This window comes from Argopecten irradians, chromosome 9, assembly GCF_041381155.1.
Source record: "Argopecten irradians isolate NY chromosome 9, Ai_NY, whole genome shotgun sequence".
In the NCBI taxonomy this organism is placed as follows: Eukaryota; Metazoa; Mollusca; class Bivalvia; order Pectinida; family Pectinidae; genus Argopecten; species Argopecten irradians.
The window spans coordinates 42318771-42342997 of NC_091142.1; the positions used below are offsets into that span (position 1 = coordinate 42318771).

Below are 24227 nucleotides of genomic sequence, written 5' to 3' on the forward strand. Positions count from 1 at the left end.
TTACTAGTGAAAACATATTGTTTGAACTGAAATCAATGAATAGAGGAAAAGCGGCTGGACATGACAAGATATCTGTTGAACATCTTCAATGTTTGTCAGGCATTATTGTGGAATTATTGGCAAAAATATTTAACAACATTATACGAACCGAAATCTGCCCGGATCATTTCAAGTTAGGAATATATAGTTATAACGCTATATAAAGGAAACAATAAAAATAGACTTGACGTCAACAGTTATAGGGATATAACCTTAATGTCGGTAATTCAAAAGCTTTTCGAGAAAATAATTTACAGACGTTTACTTATATTTTCGGAGATTAACAATTTTCCCTCTAAATTCCAACAAGGATTTCGCCGGGGATGTGGTAGTATTACGGCAGGATTCATTCTAAATTAAAGTATATCTAGCTATATGGAAACGTCATCTCCGGTATGTGTAGCATTTTTAGACAATCAAGAAGCCTTTAACAGTGTTTGGATAGAAGGCCTCTTCTACAAACTATACCAGCTCGGAGTCAACTCGAAAACATGGAGACTTTTGTATAACTCCTTTCAAAATATGAAAGCTATGGTACTCTATGGCGGGAAAATGTCGGAAACCTACTTCGTCAAACAAGGCGTAGGTCAAGGCCGCATCCTATCTGCCTGGATGTTTCTCGTCATGATTGACAGCTTAGCGCATGAATTGGACGTCTCTCGAAATGGAATAGTTGTGGAAAATATACATATTCCATGTATACTTCTCGCGGACGATACTTGTGTCATATCTGGAAGCAATACCACACTGCAACGACTCCTCGATATCGTATACAACTACTCACGGAAATGGAGCCTCAACTACAATTCTACTAAAAGTGCAGCAGTAATATTTCGTACAGAGAGAAGAAGAGTCGATTTAGGAAAATGTAAAGTATCACTTGGTGAAGAACAACTTCCTATGGAAAGATCAAAAATATACGCGGGCATTACTTTCAACGAAAACCTCAAAAGCGACCTCGCTATGCAGGAGTCGACTGCCAAGAATAGGAGGAAATTGAACAGCTTCATTTCGATAGGAATTCACAAAAATGGAATGAACCCTATCTCAAGTGTTTCAATATGGAAAAAAGTGATTTTACCATCTCTCTTATTCGGATGTGAACTGTGGAGTAATTTTTCCAACACCACGTTAAACGATATGGAAATATTTCAGCGTCAAGCCGCGCGCAGAATACAAGGATTCGACACCCGCTCTCCGAAAGCTGTAACTATATCATCATTAGGCCTTAGCGAGATAAATGCAGAAATTCAGAAGTACAAGCTCTTCTTCTGGAATAAGCTTTATACAGGGGATGGCGTCTTTCTATGGAAGCAATTATTTGATGTCAGACTGAAAACATATACGACAAACAACATCAATTCATTGGGATTTATACCGGACGTGCACAATATAATGAGAAATTACAATATCGAGATTTTCTTTGGATTGAACAACCCTGACGACGATATTCCTTCAAAGGGACGATGGAAACAGTTCATAAAACGGATAGTACAAAATCGCGAGAAGGAGAAATGGAGAGAATCTTTGGCTGCTAAAGAAAGTCTACACATTTTGCTAGCATACATACTAAGCTGGATACACACCCACTGTAGAAGATCTCTAAATTAAGTGTGAAGGATACATGGCAGATGAGTGACCTTATACACTTATCCTTTGTCTGGGAAGTTGTTCCTGTTATTTGCAAATTATGTGGTAAAATGGTAACTGATATAGTAGTAATTTTTCTGATAGAATGCCATATTCTGTTTGCTGAGAGGGATCTAATCCTGGAAAACATTGTTAATTTTCTTCATGTTAATGACTATGTTACATTTACGAACATGAGTGAAACTGATCAAACAAAATTTATCCTTGGCAGGCGATCACAAGATATCGATTTGTCAGACGAAAACTGAACAGAAATGATGAAGTACATCTCAAAATTGATACCAAAAATGTATGCAAAAATTGATGAATATTTATAAAAGACAGTGACGAATCTAAGAATTAGAATATGAACAATAAGTAAACCAGACATAACGTAGCAACGTTGCTCGAACTTGTAAATATTAACGTTCAAGTATTTCACATGAACTGATTATACACTGCATTTTTTTTCCTATGTTCCTTGCTGTTGTAATCTCATAAAAATAAGGAAATAAAGAATATCTATCTATCTATCTATTGGTATTGACGGAAGTTTATATCCGGCAGTAGCTATCGGTTAGTATGTGCGGCAGTTCAAATAAAATATTATATCATATCTTTTCACATAATATATTGTGATGCAAACATCATAGATTAAGATTAAAAATATACAGATTATAAATTCCACTGAGAGTCAATTAATTATTGGGACAGCCCTCAGTTACATGTTCATTGTTCAGTCATGACAACGTACACGGATATATTATATAAGGAGGGGAGTGGTATATTCACAAAGTCTGATATAATATGATAGGAGATGCTGTTTTACACGTTAACGCTGATTTATCAAGTCGTCAGTACAGTTATATACTTATACAAGCCACGTGAACATATATACTGACCTGAAACATACAACACCACAGATGGGATTTCTGTGGTTTTGTGTTATTCTCCTACCCATACACGGCCTCTGTGACATGATCACGTTCGGACGAGTCGGAGGTGATTTACAAACAAATGCTGATTTACTTACCAGCAACTCAAAATCCGGGGTACCAAATGCATTTTTGTGCGCAAATGAATGTATTGGCCTCGACTGATTAGCGTTTAGGTACAGAGAAGAAGAGACAATGTGTATTACCTACACTATACTGGGGGCGTATCAGACGTCTAGTGACCTAGTAACCAAGTACTTCGTTAAAAAGTTCTTAATTACTCATTTATCCATATATATATATATATATATATATATTCAAAGAGTTTATACAATTTTATGCGTTGTTATATCTATTTCTTTAAACGAAATGACTAACGAGTCAAAACGAGATAATTATCGCGTTTAAACGAGACAATTCACGTGTTTAAAGGATATAATTGACGCTTAAAAACGATATAACTATGGCGTTAAAAGGAGATAACAAACGCATTAAAACCAGATAAATAACGCGTTAAAACGAGATTATCTTCGCGTTAAGCGAAATAACTATCGTGTTAAAACGAAATAATCATTGCGTTAAAACGAAATAATTATCGCGTTGATACGAGATGATTGACGTGATAAAACGAGATAAGTAGCGCTTTAAAAAGAGATGTTCATTTCGTTAAAACGAGATAATTATCGCGTTAAAACGAGATAACTATAACGTTAAAACGAGAAAACAAACACGTTTAAACGAGATAATTATTGCGTTAAAACGAGGAAATTATCGCGTTAAAAGGAGATAATAAACGCGTTAAAACGAGATAATTATCACGTTTAAACGAGACAATTGACGCATTTAAACGATATAATTGACACTTGAAAAAGATATACTCTTGCGTTAAAACGAGATAATTATCGCGTTAAAACGAGATGACTAACGCGTTTAAGCAAGGCAATTGACGCGTTTAAATGGTACAATTGACGCTTTAAAACGATATAACTAATGCGTTAAAACGAGAAAACAAACGCGTTAAAAAGAGATAATTATCGCGTTAAAACGAGATAATTATCGCGTTCAAACGAGATAATTATCGCGTTAAAACGAGATGATTATCGCGTTTAAACGAAACAATTGACGTGTTTAAACGAGATAACAAACGCGTTAAAACTGGATAATCCACGCGTTAAAACGAAATAATTTACGTGCTAAATCGAGATGATTATCGCGTTTATCGAAATAACTAACGCGTTAAAACGATATAAGTAGCGCTTTAAAAGGAGATAATTATTTCGTTACAACGCTATAATTATCGCGTTAAAGCTGACAATCCAAGTTAAAAAGCATGCATTTGAAATTTAAAAAAAAAATAATGATTTTTTTTTGGGGGGGGAAATTGTTTCTGAGGCATTCCCCAGTTAAGGCAGTGTCGTATCCAAGGAAGTGGCAGCCATTTTTATTTTTGCTCTGCTTAGTTACCTTCACTGGCCAACCCCCTATATAAAGCACGGAACTAGACACACGTGCGTCATTTCAAGCATAACTTGTCTCGTATACATGCCCCGATATTTCAAATAACAATGTCAAACTGAAAATAAACACTGCACTCACCTGACAAGGTTTCATTGAAATAATACATGAATGTATTGTCAGCTAAATCCCAAATAATATCCAAAACGAGCTAATGAAACACTTCAATATGCACTAGGTTTTACACGTACACCGACACGTGTGTGTCCTTGGTACAGTAGTTGTCGCTTGTTCGGGACAGGTAGTCACGTGCACATGGCCAGTCGAGTACATCGGTTACGATAATATACATGGAGATATGTGGACGGTTAATCATTTGGATTTCTATTCATTGGTATTGAAATTTTATTTTGACAAACATGTAAATGAGAGCTTAGAGGTTGTGATGTATTTTGTTGCCAAACAAGCCCCATATACCTGTATAGGTAAGTGTTTTGTTTACGTAATGGTAGGTGATACACACTGGACAACTGCCAGGTGTGTATGTACGTGTATAGACTGAGCGCACGTGTGCACGAGATAAAAATAAAAATGGCTGACCTCGAATGGGGGTTGTTTCATAAACGATTCTTGAAATACAAGTTACTTAATTTTTTTAATCTCAATTTAAAACTTTTTAACTTGCATTGTCAGCTTTAAAGGCCCATTACCTTTCCGGAGCAAAATATAAAGGTTTCTTAAAAACATTATTAACATCAGAAAATGCATACCGATGACCTAAAATAAGGTTACGACACCAAACATATGCAAGATTTCATGCGTAATATATGAAAACAGTGGCGAGTTAATTCGCTGTTTTGCCGTCTGGCGCAGTGATAGTCAACTACCGCGCGGTATTTAGGACGACGGCGGGAAACATAATACGACCCGCGTTATGAAAATAAACATTTTATTTATTTTAATCAAATCGTTCAGAAGGTGATTATAAAGTAGTATTAACGGTAAGTTAATAATTTTTAAGACTCTACAAAATTATCGATCTTGTTTTACATTCCCATTTTAAAAATTAAAAGTTTCGGAAAGGTAGTGGGTCTTTAAAACGAGATAATTAATGCGTTAAAACGATATAACTATCGCGTTAAAACGGGATAACTAGCGTGTTGAAGGGAGATAATTATCGTGTTAAAACGATAAAATTAACGCGTTAAACTGTCAGATAACTATTGCGTTAAAACGAGATAAATACCATGTTAAAACGATATAATTAACGCGTTATATCGACATAACCATTTCGTTAAAACGAGATTTTTGTGTTAGAATACGTTATCATTGGTATGCGTAGTCGTGATCTAAAATTTCTGTAATCGTCCTCGTGAATTCTCCATCCTTTCGTGATTATCTGCTCCTTCTTTATATTTTGTAAATATATTTTATATCTGATGACGGTATAATAGCTCTGCGTATCATAAACCCTCAAGTTCCATATCGTCATCACCCATCGCCCAAGGTTGTAAATTAGTCAATGAATTTACATAATGGATTGAATAGGTCAATGATCGATGCGGATGTGCATGTAAACAATTAATGCAGTAAAGCTAGCGATGAATTCATGGTGTATAACGCGTAAACAAACCTTAATGATTTTATATATATTCAGTGATTCACTATACCAAACAAAGTCAACCATGCGAAGCTATGCTCTAAACAACACAGCCAAAACTAAAAGGGTAGCACACGAAAGTTCTCAGTTATATTTGTTATAACCAAAGTCTCTGTAATACTTGCTATAACCAAGTTCCCTGTAATACTTGCTATAATCAAGTTCCCTGTAATAGTTGCTATAATCAAGTTCCCTGTAATACTTGTTATAATAATGTTCCCTGTAATATCTGCTATAATTATGTTCCCTTTAATACTTGCTATAATCAAGTTCCCTGTAATACTTGCTATAATCATGTTCCCTGTAATACTTGCTATAATCAAGTTCTCTGTAATACTTGCTATAATCATGTTCCCTGCAATTCTTGCCATAATTATGTTCACTGTAAGACTTGCTATAACCATGTTCCCTGTAAAACTTGCTATAATTAAGTGCTATGTAAAACTTGCTATAATCAAGTTCCCTGTAAGACTTGCTATAGTCATGTTCCCTGTAGTACTTGCTATGATCATGTTCCTTGTAAGACTTGCTATAATTATGTTTCCTGTAATACTTGCTATAATCATGTCCATGTATCACTTGCTATTAAGATTCTGTCATTTTTGGCGGGAAAATACTCAGCCATTTTGACAGATATGCCCCTGAAAATTGGCAGTGTTGTAGACTTTTATACCGACTACAAATATGCAAAACATCAGAGAGATATATTAAAACCCCTTGAAACAGGAAGCCGGCAAAGTGATGTGCAGAGACGCGTCTCATACGTGACGAACTTTACGGAGCCATATTTTGGCCATTTTTAAAGTTATGCAACCCGGACTTTGTGGAATTGTCATCATTTTTTACCATCTATCGTTGTACAAAAAATTAGCGCTCTAGCTCACAAATGCTATGTTATCTTATAGAAATGCACAAATGAGAAGAGGAATGACTATGTCCTTCCGTTACAACAGTTACACCATTACCACCATTGAAAAGTTTGAGCTTCTAATTTTACTTGAAGATAAAAATATTAATAATAATTAATTGCATCCCGAACGAAAATCATGGTACTATCTCCATTATGGAATAAAGTGAAAGCGTATGCACCAAAATGAAAAAAAAAAAAATCATCACCAATCTACAGAGTACTGAATGAACCCTGCCCTCCTATCATCAATCGAAAAAATAATTGAATATTTAACGAATCCTGCTATTCTATCAACAATCTACAGAATACTAAATGAACCCCGTCCTTCGTTCATCACACTATGGAATACCAAATGAACCCCGTCCTTCGTTCATCACACTATGGAATACCAAATAAACCCTGCCCTTCTATCATCAAACTACATAATACCAAATGAACCCCGCCCGTCTATCATCAAACTATATAATTCCAAATGAACCCTGCCCTTCTATCATCAAACTATATAATACCAAATGAGCCCTGCCCTTCTATCATCAAACTATAAAATACCAAATGAACCCTGCCCTTCTATCATCAAACTATATTATACCAAACGAACCCTGCCCTTCTATCATCAAACTATATTATACCAAATGAACCCTGCCCATCTATCATCAAACTATATAGTTCCAAATGAACCCTGCCCTTGTATCACAAAACTATATAATACCAAATGAACCCCGCCCTTCTATCATCAAACTATATAATACCAAATGAGCCCTGCCCTTGTATCACAAAACTATATAATACCAAATGAACCCCGCCCTTCTATCATCAAACTATCACATACCAAATTAACCCCGCCCTTCTATCATCAAACTGTAGAATATCATATGAACCTTGCCCTTCTATCATCAAACTATAGAATACCAAATGAACCCCGCCCATCTATCATCAAAGTATGGAATACCAAATGAAACCTGCCATTCTATAAGCAAACTATATAATACCAAATGAACCCCGCCCATCTATCATCAAACTATATAATACCAAATGAACCCCGCCCATCTATCATCAAACTATGGAATACCAAATAAACCCTGCCCTTCTATCATCAAACTATAGAATACCAAATGAACCCTGCCCTTCTATCATCAAACTATATAATACCAAATGAACCCTGCCCTTCTATCATCAAACTATGGAAGACCAAATAAACCATGCCCTTCTATCATCAAACTACCTAATACCAAATTAAGCCCGCCCATCTATCATCAAACCATAAATATACCAAATGAACCCTGCCCTTCTATCATCAAACCATATAATACCAAATGAACCCTGCCCTTCTATCATCAAACTATGGAATACCAAATGAACCCTGCCTTTTTATCATTAAACTATATAATACGAAATGAACCCCGCCCTTCTATCATCAAACTACATGTATATAATTCCAAATGAACCCTGCCCTTCTATCATCAAACTACATGTATATAATTCCAAATGAACCCCGCCCTTCTATCATCAAACTACATGTATATAATTCCAAATGAACCCGCCCTTCTATCATCAAACTACATGTATATAATTCCAAATGAACCCTGCCCTTCTATCATCAAACTATGGAATACCAAATGAACCCTGCCTTTTTATCATTAAACTATATAATACGAAATGAACCCCGCCCTTCTATCATCAAACTACATGTATATAATTCCAAATGAACCCCGCCCTTCTATCATCAAACTACATGTATATAATTCCAAATGAACCATGCCCTTCTATCATCAAACTACCTAATACCAAATTAAGCCCGCCCATCTATCATCAAACCATAAATATACCAAATGAACCCTGCCCTTCTATCATCAAACCATATAATACCAAATGAACCCTGCCCTTCTATCATCAAACTATATAATATCAAATGAACCCCGCTCTTCTATCATCAAATTACAGCATTTTTTTGTCATATAACTATGTAAAATTGATATAAAACTTATTTTTTTAAGTTATAGATAATGTGCAATGTAATTTGACTTTCAAAACGAACAAAACTGTGTGGGTAGATAAAAATGTTTGTGTTAGGAAAACACAAAGAAAAAAGTGTACATGACTGCGATATATTCATGCTGTTATTTGAATAAAAATGTGTAAAAAGTAAATGAACGTTATTATACTATTCCAAGGAAGTTCTTTGTTATTATGTAAGTTATAAATGTAACAAAGTTGTGTATATAACGAAAGAGGAACACATTTCAACATATGTGAACCCAGCATAAAGTTGCATTGGGCATTGCTCAAATCGTTAAAATAATTAAATGTGTGTGTATATCTTAAATTATTTATTTAAGTGTATATGAACGAAAATGTGTATATGGCTTAGTCAACATCTCAATGTCTTGTAAATGTTAAATAACTAATGTATGCATGAACACACGATATTGTATGTATTATTTTATTTTGCTCGTGACTTGATTTGTTTCGAGGACATGGGTTGCAAGCTAACAGCACCGTGGGTAGTGATTATTCCACAAGGAACCAAGAGTATCATTTTGGGATGGATCACAAACAATGGTACTACTCCATCGATTACCACCAATGCGTAAGAGAAGAATCGCAATACACTATAGAGTAAATAAAGGGGTATAACTCTAATCAGCTGTGTTGGAAAATGTTCACGTCCATTCCTAGCGATAGATTGATTGGGTTTGATTACAACAATGGCAGGCTTGAGTGTAAATGACTTATATAGAGTTTACACTATGGGTAGTTGTTGGATACTGAATTTATTCCATACGAGTGAGTTATTTTTAAAAAGTTACAAAAGACACGAACTTTAGCGAGTGTTTTTTGTAACTTTAAACAAAATAACTTACGAGTGTGGAATAAATCCCATATTCAACAACCGCGAGCAGTGTGATCTATTTCTACCACAATCATATTCGTTGTTATCTGATAGAAATTCGAAGGGGAAACTTTAACTTGTATTTACCGAAATATGCAAGTAAGGTGTAGTAATATTTTCATCAACAAAGAGACACTAATGAGTATTCAAAAGTCATCGTTTGTTAAGAATCCCTCGATATCAATTTTTTCTGATTGGGAACATATTTAGGAATAAATTAAACTAATTTAACGTCTCATTGAGTTCAAATCTTCATAATTGCTTCCAGAAAATAAAACTCAATGTCGGATTTCATGTATACATGGAAAAGCATTCACACCACAGAACATCGTCTTTTATCCGCCAGATAATCATCAAGCCATACATCAATTTAATCAACGAAGCTCATCAGTGAAATTCTTGTTCGTCAAGATGTATTATTAGTACTTTAGGTCAATTTAACATGTTTGAAAACCGTCACGTATTTTGACACGACCACCACGACGCATACGCTTTCCAACAGCAGTTTTGGACGTCAAGCGGCGTTCACAACATAGAATGACGTCATTAGATCAACATAAAATGACGTCATTAGATCAACATAGAATGACGTCATTAGACCAACATAGAATGACGTGATTAGATCAACATAGAATGACGTCATTAGATCAACATAGAATGACGTCATTAGATTATTAATGACGTGAACAATGATACTATTTCTTTGTTAAGAGCCTGCTGGTTGGGTAGTTTTGTGTATTTTGTTAGCAGCAATTTTAAAGCTCAATTCCTGGGTTGGAAAGTTCAAGAGTGTATTTTTGAAGATCAATTGATGAGGCGGATTCAACCCAAGATAGCAGCTTCCAAAAGTCGTTCAGCCAGATTGAAGATCTTTTTAAAAAAATATTCACAGATGTTATGAAAAAATCATCGAAATCAGTTTCAAATATTTACATGTCTATTGAGTTTTTGCTGTGTAATACTATCAACAAAATTGACGTTAAATTTTGTACGAACGTCACTTTGACGCTTACGAATATGTATTCACGGTGAATGGGATATAGGCACTAATTCGACAAATGGATACCTTTCGTATCCTAGTTTAAATTTTGAAATTAACTCATTCCCAAATTCCCAAAGTTCCAATTCTGATGAATATTTTATTTGAACATGTCTAGATTTGAAAACGCCATTTATCGGGACACTGCCGAACGTTAACATTATTTTCCATGGAAAACACCATTTGGGTCAATGGTCTCTATATAGAAGACAGTATCTTACTCTTACTAAAACGATCGCCAGGTCTTGTAGTTTAGCATCTGTATAGTATCACATTTAATTCACGATGTGTGATATCTTACGTAATGATAATGAAACGGCCATAAGAAAAGGAAGACCATGTTAATGTAACATGACTGCTGTGTAGTGTCGGATACTCTAACCCAGCTTTTTGTCGCGGTGACCTGAACTTCGCATTTTTTTTTTTTTTATACTTTCTCACGACGATTTAATTTCGCGATCTAGACTTCCTGGGTGCTACTTTATGTGATTACATTTTAGTGATGATTTATTTTCACACTATCTTATCACTCGCAAAGTATACAAAATTTAAGATTACATAAAAAAGAAAAAAACAATAATACATTATATTTTTAACTATGAGTAGGTAAGTGAAGATCACGGCACTTTGCACAATGTTATAGTCACACCTTCATTAATTCATACATAGCAATAATACTCCGTATAATAGACTTTTTAAATATTTTATATCGACACTATGAACAACGGTTATGGCTATCAACTATGAAATGAAAGTAAACTAATGTGTAACAGGTAAAAAGAACCTATAAATACCGTGCAGTAAAAACGTCTAAAGAGATTAGGTTTTTTTCTGTGTATTTGCTCAGAGGATCCGGGTGCCATAAGAAACGTTTATTGTACTGAACAATTTTTATCAAAGGCGAATCGATTACAATGTTATCTATATCTAGGAGAGTGAATCATTTAGATCACTAGGAAGTGTTTATTATCAACGAATAATGGGTGAGTATGAAGCAATTGAAGATTATATTGAAGATATCTTACATTTTGTATCAGTATGTTTAGACTAATTGAAATTCAGAATCCGATTTTTACTATCGAACAAGATGAACTTTTTGTATACATGTAACATGTGTAAAAGAACACGATTGATATCTTATCTATTATATTGTTTCAGGAATTCTACATTTTACCGTCGTTAAACAACAATATATGAATCATTCCCCAGCACGAAAGTACACACTCGAATCAATATTTTCTTTGGCAATACTTTTTTATTGACAGATTTGTTTTATCATAAAACCAACATTTCAGAACAAGCTTTTGTTACCCGAGTATAATCAATTTCAGTCTCAAGTAACTGTCTGAATATTGCAGACGAAATAAGATCGTTCTTGAGGATTGCAAGAAAAGATCATAACTGCCGTGTGTATTCACAGTAAATATTATATGTTGTTTTCGATCAATTAAATACTGTTAATACAATATTTTTATAGGGCAAAGAAGAAATTTTAACAGTGTGTACAAAATACTGTCGAATTTTCGAGACGATCTGTCCCTTTGTCAAGACACAAAAAGGACGGTCACGGACGTACACAAAAACATAAATAATGAACACATATAAAACATGCAGATAAACTATAGGGAAAATGGCTGTATTGTCTTGATCCCTTCGGTCAGTCGCTATAATTGATTGCGATCTCTAAAGCTCGGACACTTATATCGAAATCGTGTTAACTGGACTTCATATGAACAACTGTGAAATAAGTGTTAATATAACATAGCAAGCCTCAGAACTGAAACAGCGTGTTGTCATGGTGATCGAGAGCGGAGTTTACTAGACCGCCAATATAGGAATGGAATATAGACGTTATTCGCGACGTTACGTATAACGCCGTGCTTTGATTAATTAAACTTATTACAACATCTGGCGAGAATGATTGCGTTGAAAGAATATCGGTTTTTGGTGTTGATGACGTCAACAATTAATTATGACGTCAACAATATAAAACGCATGCAAATGTTCCGTGCCGGTCAACAGTCAAACTATTGACCGGTCAATAGTGGAAATTTACATTCATATAGAGAGTCAGGTAACAATAAAGTTTACCACTACATTTCTTCAAAATGTCAGCAATGTTATATTTACAATTAAAACACATGTAACACAAATAATCAATCCTATATCTTTGATTTTTCGTACGGTTTGGGTATTGGCGTTATATGTTTCTTGGATACATATATATTTCACCGATGTGATCTGGTAGAGGAAAAAGGTCTGTCCGGTCACGAATTATTTCTCAGAGAATTACATTCACTCTTATATATACAACAAAAAACATGTATACTCTTTTAGAATATAGTATTGTTTTAGCATAAAATTATGTAATAACGAATCTGAAAAAAAAAGAATGGAGGGTCGGAGGGTATTTTAACGAAATTAATTTGCATTATTATATATTTATGATAGGGGATATTTTACCCCCGGTTCTCGATGTATACATATGAAAGAATATTCTGATCTTTTGTTTGCAATTATGTTAAATAAAAATCAGTTTCTTTTAAGCAAAGGCATGGTACATTTTTGCGTTCATATTTGTTTCTTTGTATTCGTTTCATAATTATGAAAGTAACGTCAAAATTGTGGTATGGTACCAATCACATGTAAAACGACTTTCCCCTTGAATACAATCTTATGTACATGTCTCCTTGTACCATATACCTTCATCTCATTAGCGTTTCCACTGTAGATCAGACGAACATGCTGCTCCTGAAAACGATTCTTATTCTTCAACTACACAATTTATTAACAGCAGGTAAGTAGTACATGCGACTATTGCAAAAGTGATACTGCAGTTGTCCTTAATATAATATTTTAAAGTTTGATGGTTTATGGTGATGGAGTATGGCTTGAAGTTTGTTGTTGGTTCATCGTCCGTGAGGTTACTGTGGTTATTGTGTTGATGTAGAGTTGAATGATGAAGAACTCCAAAGTTGTGTCAACATTTTATTTTGTGTGGTACATTTTAACTTACAATATACGTGAAAGCATGGTTACAGAGTAATGCTGTGGTTGGCCCCAAAATGGGACCAGACACGGGGTGTGTCCGCTATCCGTCCCTCTACTCTGTATATGTATATATGTCTATGTATCACTGGCCAGTCCCATTATATACTGACCAGATACTGCATACATGTATAAATGACAGGTATTACATGTAAGTACAACATAACATAATGACCTGACAGCAAGGAAGCTATATTGACTGACCGGTCTGACTGTTACATTCATTAGGCCTTGGGACATACATGTACATGGCAATATATCTTCCTGTTTAATTACAAGTCTAGTTTTAGACAATGGCAATATTATTATGAATCTCTAAAATAAAACTGATTATGTTATACTAAGTTGTCTTTTCAACGAGTTACCAACGAGATATACAGCAACATATTATTTTAATAACAACATGTTTATTGCATTACAGGCAATGCAACAGAGCAGCAGAAACGGAGATCCATATCCTCCGGTTTTCAAGGTAATGTTCTCTGATATGAAATGAGATATCTGGTTATAGTCAATTGCAAGAGCTCAGTGGGTGATTAGACTTATGGACGGCTTCAATTCTATTTATTATAATACAATATAGTATGATATAAAAATCGAGAAAATAGCATTTGGATTTGTTATGGACGCATTACAAATATTGCAAGGACATTAGTGATGATTGTGACCGGCAACTTAAGTTAAAACTCTTCACCAGTCTATTGCCCATCCCGGAATAGTACACTAAATACATTATCTTCAGTAAATTTCTGTGATTTCAGACTGTAAACAATGTACGAATGTATTATATATGTATGATATATTTGATGTAGGTATCCTACGGTTAGTGAATGGCAGTATGCCCAGTAAAGGTCGAGTGGAGATTTACCACGACAGCCAGTGGGGTACGATTTGTGATGACCACTTTGGTTATGATGAAGCTAGAGCCGTATGCAAAGCACTGGGTTTCAGGTTAGCGATTCAGTTCGCTTTTTTAATCATGTATTTATTTTGACACAAAAAATATCAAGGTACATCACAGACCAAATTGTTAGTCTCTAAAATATTTGTATAAATTAGATGTTAATGCGTTTATATAAGGATTACTGTGTTATCATCGAAAACTCCGTTACTTAAACTGCAATTCGCTGTTTGATTTATTTTAGTTACGGAACTCCATATCTACATGCCAAATTTGGGAGAGGAACTGGGCCTGTATTTGTATCTGACCTGCGTTGCTCATTTTTAAGCTCTGGACGTTATTCGTTGCATCTAGGAAAGAAGAAGTGTTATTTCAAAGGTTGGGGCGTATCCAACTGTTACCATGGACAAGATGTTGGAGTCGAATGTATCGGTACGTTTTTCAATCCTTCATGTATGGCTAATATTGTAATGTTATTTGTTCTACTTTCTACTACTAATTGTATATCAACTTTGATTTAAAATAAACAAATATTATTGAACTTAAAACATTAAGACTAAATAGCATACACCATTTATAATCTGTTCGTTCAGTTAAAAGGAAGTATGATATTCGCATTATCATGGTTATATCATTTCATAGAAACGCCAATACTATATCGAAAGCAATTCACTCTGGTCATGGAAGAATGTGTACTAAAATAAAATCTAAATTTCAATTCTACTAATGAACAAATCCGATTAAAACTGTTGTACAAGTTTAATATATTAAGCTTAATATCGCAGTATTAAAGCAACTCAAAAGTGAATTATGGCTATCAATTATATTTTCTGTCTCTCATAGCATGCCATTGCAGGGTTCCTGGATGTAACTTAAAGACTGGGGAGTGTCATATTGCAGGCTGTTTACCAGGATGGATGGGATCAACATGCTCAGAAAGTAAATATTTTACACGTTAATCGTAAACCACCCATTACTACATAACCAAATATACAAATGTCATCCTTTTCTGTGCCCGTCTGTGTAAAGCATTAACAGCTAGATGCTGGTTTGAAAATAAAAGTAGGTTAATTTGAATTGAAAATTGAAAGACTCATTATGATAGGTTTTTGGGATTTTGAAGTAAAATATAATACTCAATAGGCCATGGGCTAGGAGGGTCCCACATGCACCCCCCCCCCCAACCTCCGGACCAATATTTTTCTGAACCCTTATAACCCACTGATCATAAATCAAAATGTTAACATTGCATAAGTTGGGATGAACTTACGGTTATGACGTCATCAAGATGGCCGCCATCTCGAATTTCACTAAAAATGAAAAATAGTCATAACATTGACCACAATAGAACAAGAAATACATATAGGGACCAAAACATCCAATATATGTAGTGATTTCCACGCAGGAAATGGAAAAATCTGATTTTAAGCTCAAAAATGGTGATTTTTCAGCAAATTTTTCATATTTGGCTTGACGCAGCAAAAATGTTTCCCAACAGCAAACTATTATTTCTAATAAGTTTTTTGATCACTTATCAATCAATTTAAGCAACAAAATCAACAAAAACCAATGTTAACATCGTATATGTTCCGGTAATGACGTAATTAAGATGGCCACCATCTCGAATTTCACTAAAAAATGAAAAATAGTCATAACATCATCCATTTTCATGTTCGAAATATTGTAGACTAGTAGCCTTTCAAACTGAATTATTACAGCAAAACGCCAACTAATAGCTATAGGGTTTCAAATTAAAATTTCGTGAATACCATGACACCTTTTGAAACGTGCTGTGCCTTTAAGAATGAGCACATCCATTGTTTATTTCCTGTGTACATAACGTACACCTCCGAACCAATAGTCAATGTTATGACTATTTTTCATTTTTCAACGAATTTCGAGATGGTGACCATCTTGATGACGTCATAACCGGAACTTATGCGATGTTTACATTGTTTTTTTAGCTTAAAATCAGATTTTTTCATTTCCTGCGTAGAAATCACTACATATATATATGTTTTGGTCCTGATATGTATTTCTTATTATATTGTGGTCATTTTGATACCTTATTTGTCTACTTTGGTTGAAAAATGTCAATGTTATGACTATTTTTCAATTTTTAGTGAAATTCGAGATGGCGGCCATCTTGATGACGTCATTACCGGAAGTTCATCCCAACTTATGCAATGTTAACATTTTGATTTGTGATCAGTGGGTCATAAGGGTTCAGAAAAATATTGGTTCGGAGGTTTGGGGGGGATGCATGTTGGACCCTCCTAGCCCATGGCCTAAAAATTTACCATTGCCACAAAGGATACATTTTCATTTTTGGCCGCCACTTTGGTCATAAACAAGAAGCCCATGGGCCTTAACTGTCATCTGACTATTAGCACAATACAACATACTCGTTTGAAGATTTTAGCCTATTTGACCCCCGTCACCTTCATTGAAGATCAAGGTTATTCATTTGAACAAACTTGGTAGCCCTCCATCCCAGCATGTCACAGGCCCAATATTAGGTCTCTACGCCTCTTAATTATTCACAAGAAATCCTTTAAAGATTTTAGCCACTGTGACCCCTGTGATCTTGGATGAAGGTCAAGGTCATTCATTTGAACAAACTTTTTAGCTCTTCATCCTAGCATGTCACAGGCCCAATATCTGGTTTCTAGGCTCCCTAGTTATTCTCGAGAAGTCGTTTAAATATTTTAACCTATTTGACCCCTGTGACCTTGAATGAAAGTTAAGGTCATTCTTTTGAACAAATTTGGTAGCCCTTAATCCCAGCATGCTGCATGACCAATATGAGTATCCTGTGCCTTTCGGTTCTTGAGAAGTTGTTTCAAGATTTAAGCCTATTTGACCCCTCTGACCTTGAATGAAGGTCAAGGTCATTCATTTGAAAAAAAAAACGTGGTAGCCCTTCATCCCAAAATGCTATAGGCCAAATATCAGTTACCTGGGCTTTTCGGTTATTGAGAAGAAGTTGTTTGAATGAAAAGTTTACGCACGGCGCACGACGACGGACGGTGCATGATGACAATAGGTCTTCCTGTCAATTTTTTATCAAGTAGATCAATACATAATCAAGTTAATTGTTTTTCAAATCATGTAATCAAAGACGTTAAGATTACCATTAGCGTCTTTTTCCACAATTCTTACGACTCAAACGTTAGAGATATAATTTATTTGACAATTTAAAACGAAGACTTCCGCATCTATAGCATAAATTGCGATCAAAACATATTGCTATTTACAAAAATGTTAAAAAATAGCTTTTGTTTAATTATGGAAACATTGAAATGAACACATAGATTTTAAGCCAACATGATATAAGCAAAAACCTTTTAAATTAACATACTTCAATTGAATTCAAACACTATTTATATATTGATCAAATGTTTACAGTCTGTCCTCCTAGACATTTTGGCAACTCATGTTCATCTACATGTCACTGCGGTTCCGGCACTGGCTGTACTTATGACGATGGTATCTGTGTATTTTCATCGTTAGGATGCGAGCCTGGCTGGACAGGCGTTAGGTGCGATAAAGGTAAAGCAAATGTATATTGGAGAAGCCATAAATGTCATTTTCGTCAATGCGTATAGAGAGAAAAAAGAGTCATAAAGCAGCGAAATCATTAAATTCGCTAAAATTTTAGTTAATTATAAGTAAATCTGCTTTTTTAAACCGGAAGAGCGCACTGTAGGGCAATGCAAAATGTGGCTATATCGTCATTGATAAACGGTTTTCCTGGTCTTACCTGCTTGCATATGAAATGATATCTTTCTTATTGAATATATTTGTTTTACTTTAAAAATAGTCAATGCAAGTACAATTTTGCACCGTATCCCTTGGGAAATAGAGGACAAATATAAATAAATATATGTATATGCTTATTAGATACATTTTACGACATTTCTTTTATTCCACATCTGGTGTTGTTCAATGCCAGATAAACATACACTTTTTTCATTCCTTGGTATATATACATTCGTATACAGGCATTATGTTAAAACCATTAGAAGAGTCAGATAGTTTGTCTAATCTCAACAACGTCGTTGTACTAAAGAGCATTTTCTGATTTTTTCCAAATCATTTTATGAAATATCTGTGTTTTCGCCATATCTGAATCATTTTAGATTTTATCTCACATTTCTTACTTTATTTGAAAGCTATTATCACAAAGGTCCACAACAGCATTGACGGGTACAAAGCCGCCGTTTCTGTTCTTGCTGTACTACTGACACTTGCTGCGATCATCATTATTTGTGTCTGTGTTAAATATAGAAGGTACGTCAACCATATAAACCTCTAATTATAGTTGTTGCTACAAGGAATGCGAACAAACTGTGTATGGTAACACAGAAATACATAAACACGAATCTGTACTGTTACAGTAGTGTTTGGTTTCCAATTTGCAGGATCAAGAAAGAGAATGGAAATCCACTGACTGGTGACAATAACGGAAATTCAAATAATAACAGACAATTATTCACAGTAGCCTTACCTGGACAAAGGGGTATGTTGGGCGGTTCCCGCAATGGACGAGGCAATGCAAATGTTGCCTTTTATGGTACGTATACTACCTGTCCATACACCACGTTACTGTTTTAAGTTGTCAACTATATGAAAACATTATTTTCTAAGTACGACTATTAATGTCAATTTGCAGTTAGTTTTGATATTGAATGTGTAACGGTATTGGAATTTGGAAACGACTGATCTTCCGGTGAAACAATTATTGAATTATCGTGGCCAGTAGCTCTTAACTGAGTGACGGGTATCACTACACATACTGTAATGCAGAACACTAGACAATTTCACAGTTCAACCCGAACTGTCTTTACAGTTTGATTTAATTTGAGTTTAATTATCAAAATCTAATTTTTAATGGAAAGAATTTTTTACATGATAATTAAGTTACACTGCATATTCTACACGTTCAGACTTCTAAAACTGATTATGCGATTATGCTAAAACATCAGTGTAATGAAAATGAAAACTGTTTATGGTAGTGTCTTATGGTAGTCAGTAACCTGTTTTTTGCTCTTTCTGTGATGCAAATAGTCTGACTGAGCTTCAAAAGGACGGATATAGACATAGGAGCGTCCAGTCTTACGCGTTCCATTTTGTGGTAACTGAACGCACGTGTATTAAATGCAACCACTTGAACAAATCAATGTTTTGTTAGGTTAATTGTAATGTTTTATTAGGCGGAAAGCTAGTACATATAATATAGTAATATTAAGTGGTTGTTTACTGATAGCATATTATTATTGTTTTCATTTAGGAGCTCAGGTTGACATAAACCTTGGTGGAATTTCAAGGGATCAAAGACATAATCAGAACAACAGATCTTAGAGACATAATCAGAACAACAGATCTTAGAGACATAATCAAAACAACAGATCTTAGAGACATAATCAAATCAACAGATCTTAGAGACATAATCAAAACAACAGATCTTAGAGACATAATCAAAACAACAGATCTTAGAGACATAATCAAAACAACAGATCTTAGAGACATAATCAAAACAACAGATCTTAGAGACATAATCAAAACAACAGATCTTAGAGACATAATCAAATCAACAGATCTTAGAGACATAATCAAAACAACAGATCTTAGAGACATAATCAAAACAACAGATCTTAGAGACATAATCAAAACAACAGATCTTAGAGACATAATCAAAACAACAGATCTTCGAGCTGGTGACTTTGATTCAACACGTTTGCGGATATAATTTATATCTGAACCTGATTATGTCTACTTGCGATGAGTGGTGAACCTCACTGCGTTCGGTTTGTTCAGCACTTTACTGGGCCTTGAGTATAAGTCAGCGTTTCATAAAAGTACTTGTAAATAATCTGTAAAATATTATATTACTGTCAACTTCTAATATCACTTTATCAAACATGTGTGTCTGTGTTTCTAAATGTACGATAGGCGACATCGCAGATAGTTCATTCAAAATTGTAGCGACGTAAAACTAGGTCAGAATGTAAAGAATGTCTTCTATTACCGGTCAGAGGTCAGCGCGTGACCAAGCATCTCCTTTGGGAAATGAAGTGATGATCAGATTTTACTAGATTCATTGAGGCGAAGCGAAGTGAAAATGTAAATAGAACCTTGTGATGTTATTGTTAATAGATTTGTGTTGGTAAACTCTGTTGAAGCCCTTGTATTAGCACTTCCTTGCCACAATCCTAAACTACCGAATTGTGGTAACGTCTATCAATATGTTTTAAGTCAAACCAAGATAAAACACTAGTTTATACCATGCATTCATTAATCAGTTACTATTTACATTGATATCGCATTACATGTTCTAATTGCTGGTTTATGTATATGATAAAACTGCATCAGGATCATTACTACGCATATCTGATGGATATGTATAACTCTTCATAAAGTTTCATAGGGCACATCGATGTCATTGTAATAATTAAACGTTGACCACATAATGCAATATGTGTCCTTGAAGAACACACATATTTACTTGACGTATGCAGTGTCAATAGTAAATCAACTGATTGAAATGCATACTTCCGCCTTCACTCCAATTCCATAGAGGATATGGCACTGCACATAAGAGCGCAAGTTCTGGTGACATTTGCATTCCCTCATTTTGACTATGCTAGCTGAATGCGTCATTTTGTCACAACATTGATTTGCTCTTTGTGTAAAGTCATTTAAAAATAACATACAGATTATAGCAAGAGAGGTATACGGAAGTTTAAACTTTGTCCTTTCTATGTAATTTGCTTTCTAATGAATAAATACATTGCAGTTAGTAAAATGCACCTTTTAAAACAAAAATTCGAATCCAGGAATAGGAGGATACGGAACATATGGAATTAAGCCCCTTAGAACAATTTAAAAGTTACTAAGAAGTACAGTAAAATTTTCTTACAAAGCAAGCAACAATGTAAATAGTGTAAGAAATGGATTAATAGATATAGCGCAGCGAACTCTTCTCGTGAACCGGAAACCGGAAGTCAAAACATGGTCCAGCGTTGCGCGAGACAGTATCCAAAGTCACACTCTAGCGTAATTACAAACAAGTTGCACTTTGAAACTTTCAAAATGAAACATTAGGGCAGGATAAACCCTCCAATTTATTCTTACCTGAATCTAACATTTGTCCTGAATCTTAACTTAAAAGCCATTTTATGTGACCATTTGCCTTGGAATTCTGCGCCTGGTAACGGAGAATGACGTTTAGATATATTTTGTAGCCGCAGTCACGTACCTTTGTCGAAAGTGAAAGTAGAAGTATTCTGTGGCAATATTGTTTTCTTGTTATAAACTCAATGCCAACAATTTAGCAAATCTATGATTTTAATAATTAATAATTCTATAAACAGTTTCTAATAATACAGTTAATCAGCGCACACAAAAAGCAATAAGAACAAAACACGTTTCAACATTGATAAGACTGATGGATCAGGGGAGGTTACTATTTCGCTGTTAGAAATCCTTTATTTACCAGGCATTTTTTCTATTTACAGCCAGTAATTTTATTCAAAGCATCCAGTAATCCCAGTAGTTCAACCCAATTTACGTGACTATTTTGCAAAATTTCTTGTGTACAGCTGCATGTTTTCTTGCTCAAAAGCCATAAATGTATATATATTTAAAAACAATTCTCTTAATTGTTATCCTGAGTGTCGATTTCAGAAATTATCCAGTCCTGACGCATTTTTACATATTACATTATTGACACATAACGGGACAAAACAAAATAAGATATATGAAATCCATTACGATCAAATCAAATAATAACAAAAACATAAAGCGCTAAAACAAATAGATAAGCGTGTTATTACATACAAATTACTTACACTTTCATTTACAATTGAACTTATCTTGGGGACTCGACATGATACCTTTTTAAGCGCTCGGCGTATTTTCTAGGGGACTCGACATAAATGTAAGACTTCGAGCACCTAATTTATATTCTCGGTGCCTCGACATACAGTTCAGACTGTCTGAGCGACCCCCTGTATGTAGCGACTCCGTGTCTTATGTGACCTTACTTGCGACTCCCAACGTATTTTGCTATATAATATGTTTGTTTTCCGCGACTCCCTGTCTTACGTGACAAGCGACTATGTTTTTACAACCCAAACATCATAAAAAGTCTGTTTTGAGCGATTTTCATTCGCCTGAGATGATTTAGAAGTGTGAACATCGAACTAAACATTGACTGTTGACTACGATTAGAGTACATTACTGTGTAACCAGTTTTGACGGATCATGAAAGATCTTTTTTCCCACAAAATGTTGCCTTAAACTATTTCATAAGCTAAATATCATTAAGATATTTCGCAATGCTAAACAATGGTTAAGATTGATAATTAAACGTTTCTCATAACACCAAAAAGTCTTGTAAAAACAAATGCATCTGACTTGGGCTTTTGTAATGGCCGCCATTTGGTAGCAGTGTACAGTAGATTTGTAAAATTCAGCAAAATAAAGCCCAGGCTTTAAAATGTTGCCTCTACTGTACAGTAGTAATGTTTTTTAATTAACACAACATCTGCAGATATGTTTTGCAATGGTTGTTTTCGGACAGGTGCGAATTTTGTAAAAAAAAATCAAGCCTGAAAAACCATGACAAACACATGTTTTTCAAATTGCAAAAAACAATACATAATGTAATACTTGACGGCTACCAATTTCTAGGGAACTCTACATAAATTTAAGACCTCGAGCGCATAATTTTTTTTCGGTGACCCGACATACAAAATGCAATACTTTGAACGCTCGATTGGATATCGGGGACTTGGCATGACATTTCTTAAACAATTGATTAAGAAATAAAATAATGATGTACATGTCCCCAATGCATCTCCATATTTGTTTGTAATGAACATGCCATAACACATAAAATTATATTTTATCAGTCGAATCTCAAGATTCATAATATACATTCCAGTTGCGTTAAAGTGATATGTGACGTTATGTTCATATTCACGAATCACGAAACGCTATGGATTCTTTATTCACCATAAAAATACCAACATTTTGAGAATAACAGTATTTATAATGTATACGCTTAAATTTTATTAATTTTATATTCAAAAGTATACATATAGCTGAAAATGATTTTTGACAGTACTGCCAAAAATCATTAAACTCTCATCTACAACGCATTGAAATGAGTCATGTCTCCAAGTTGTGGTTTACAATCCCAATTTACATTAACAGTGTCATTGATATTTGTAAAGTGATTTATTCATGTACCTTTCCATCTAAATATACATAAGATATAAAGGCACCATTTAAGTTTGTCTGATAATTTGAATGATTTCCACAGGTTTATTCATCACACCAATAATCTACTGAAGAAAAGAATAGCCATTCAGAATGTTCGTCCAGTTACGGCACATGTAACTTTAAATATGTTATTGCTTTTGTATACTTCAGAAGACATTTTTTCCCAATTCAATGTCTTTAAAAGATAGCGACATCATTGCTTCAACAAATGTGTACATAAGTCTTAATGTGAAACGTAGTCGAAATTCGTCAGGCATACAAATTATTATATGTATTAATATACAACTACTTTGTATTAGACAGAACTAAATATTGCATGACCCTATTGCTCACGGCTGAGTAAGCGAATAGCTTCACACAGTTAATTGATTGTTTCTTTGCGTGTCGAAGGTAATGGTATTGTAAATTTAATTACAGTTTGATTGTAAAA

At 34.5% G+C, this 24227-nt stretch overlaps 1 protein-coding gene across 1 annotated transcript; it reads left to right on the top strand.

Annotated features, from left to right (window-relative positions):
* The first annotated feature begins 11406 nt into the window (after window positions 1-11406).
* On the top strand, window positions 11407-23094 carry LOC138332377 (antigen WC1.1-like). Its single transcript, XM_069280457.1, has 10 exons — window positions 11407-11540; window positions 13289-13354; window positions 14027-14077; window positions 14418-14556; window positions 14751-14938; window positions 15350-15445; window positions 17915-18058; window positions 18682-18799; window positions 18931-19082; window positions 19800-23094. The coding sequence occupies exons 1-10, from the start codon at window positions 11537-11539 to the stop codon at window positions 19868-19870; spliced, it is 1029 nt and encodes a 342-aa protein (XP_069136558.1). The 5' UTR covers window positions 11407-11536; the 3' UTR covers window positions 19871-23094.
* Window positions 23095-24227: the final 1133 nt, after the last annotated feature.

Excerpts from the sequence above, each read along its gene's own strand:
- LOC138332377 (XM_069280457.1), top strand. Across the intron at positions 13,355-14,026 it reads ACACAATTTATTAACAGCAG|GCAATGCAACAGAGCAGCAG; the intron begins GTAAGTAGTACA and ends ATTGCATTACAG. Across the intron at positions 19,083-19,799 it reads TGCAAATGTTGCCTTTTATG|GAGCTCAGGTTGACATAAAC; the intron begins GTACGTATACTA and ends GTTTTCATTTAG.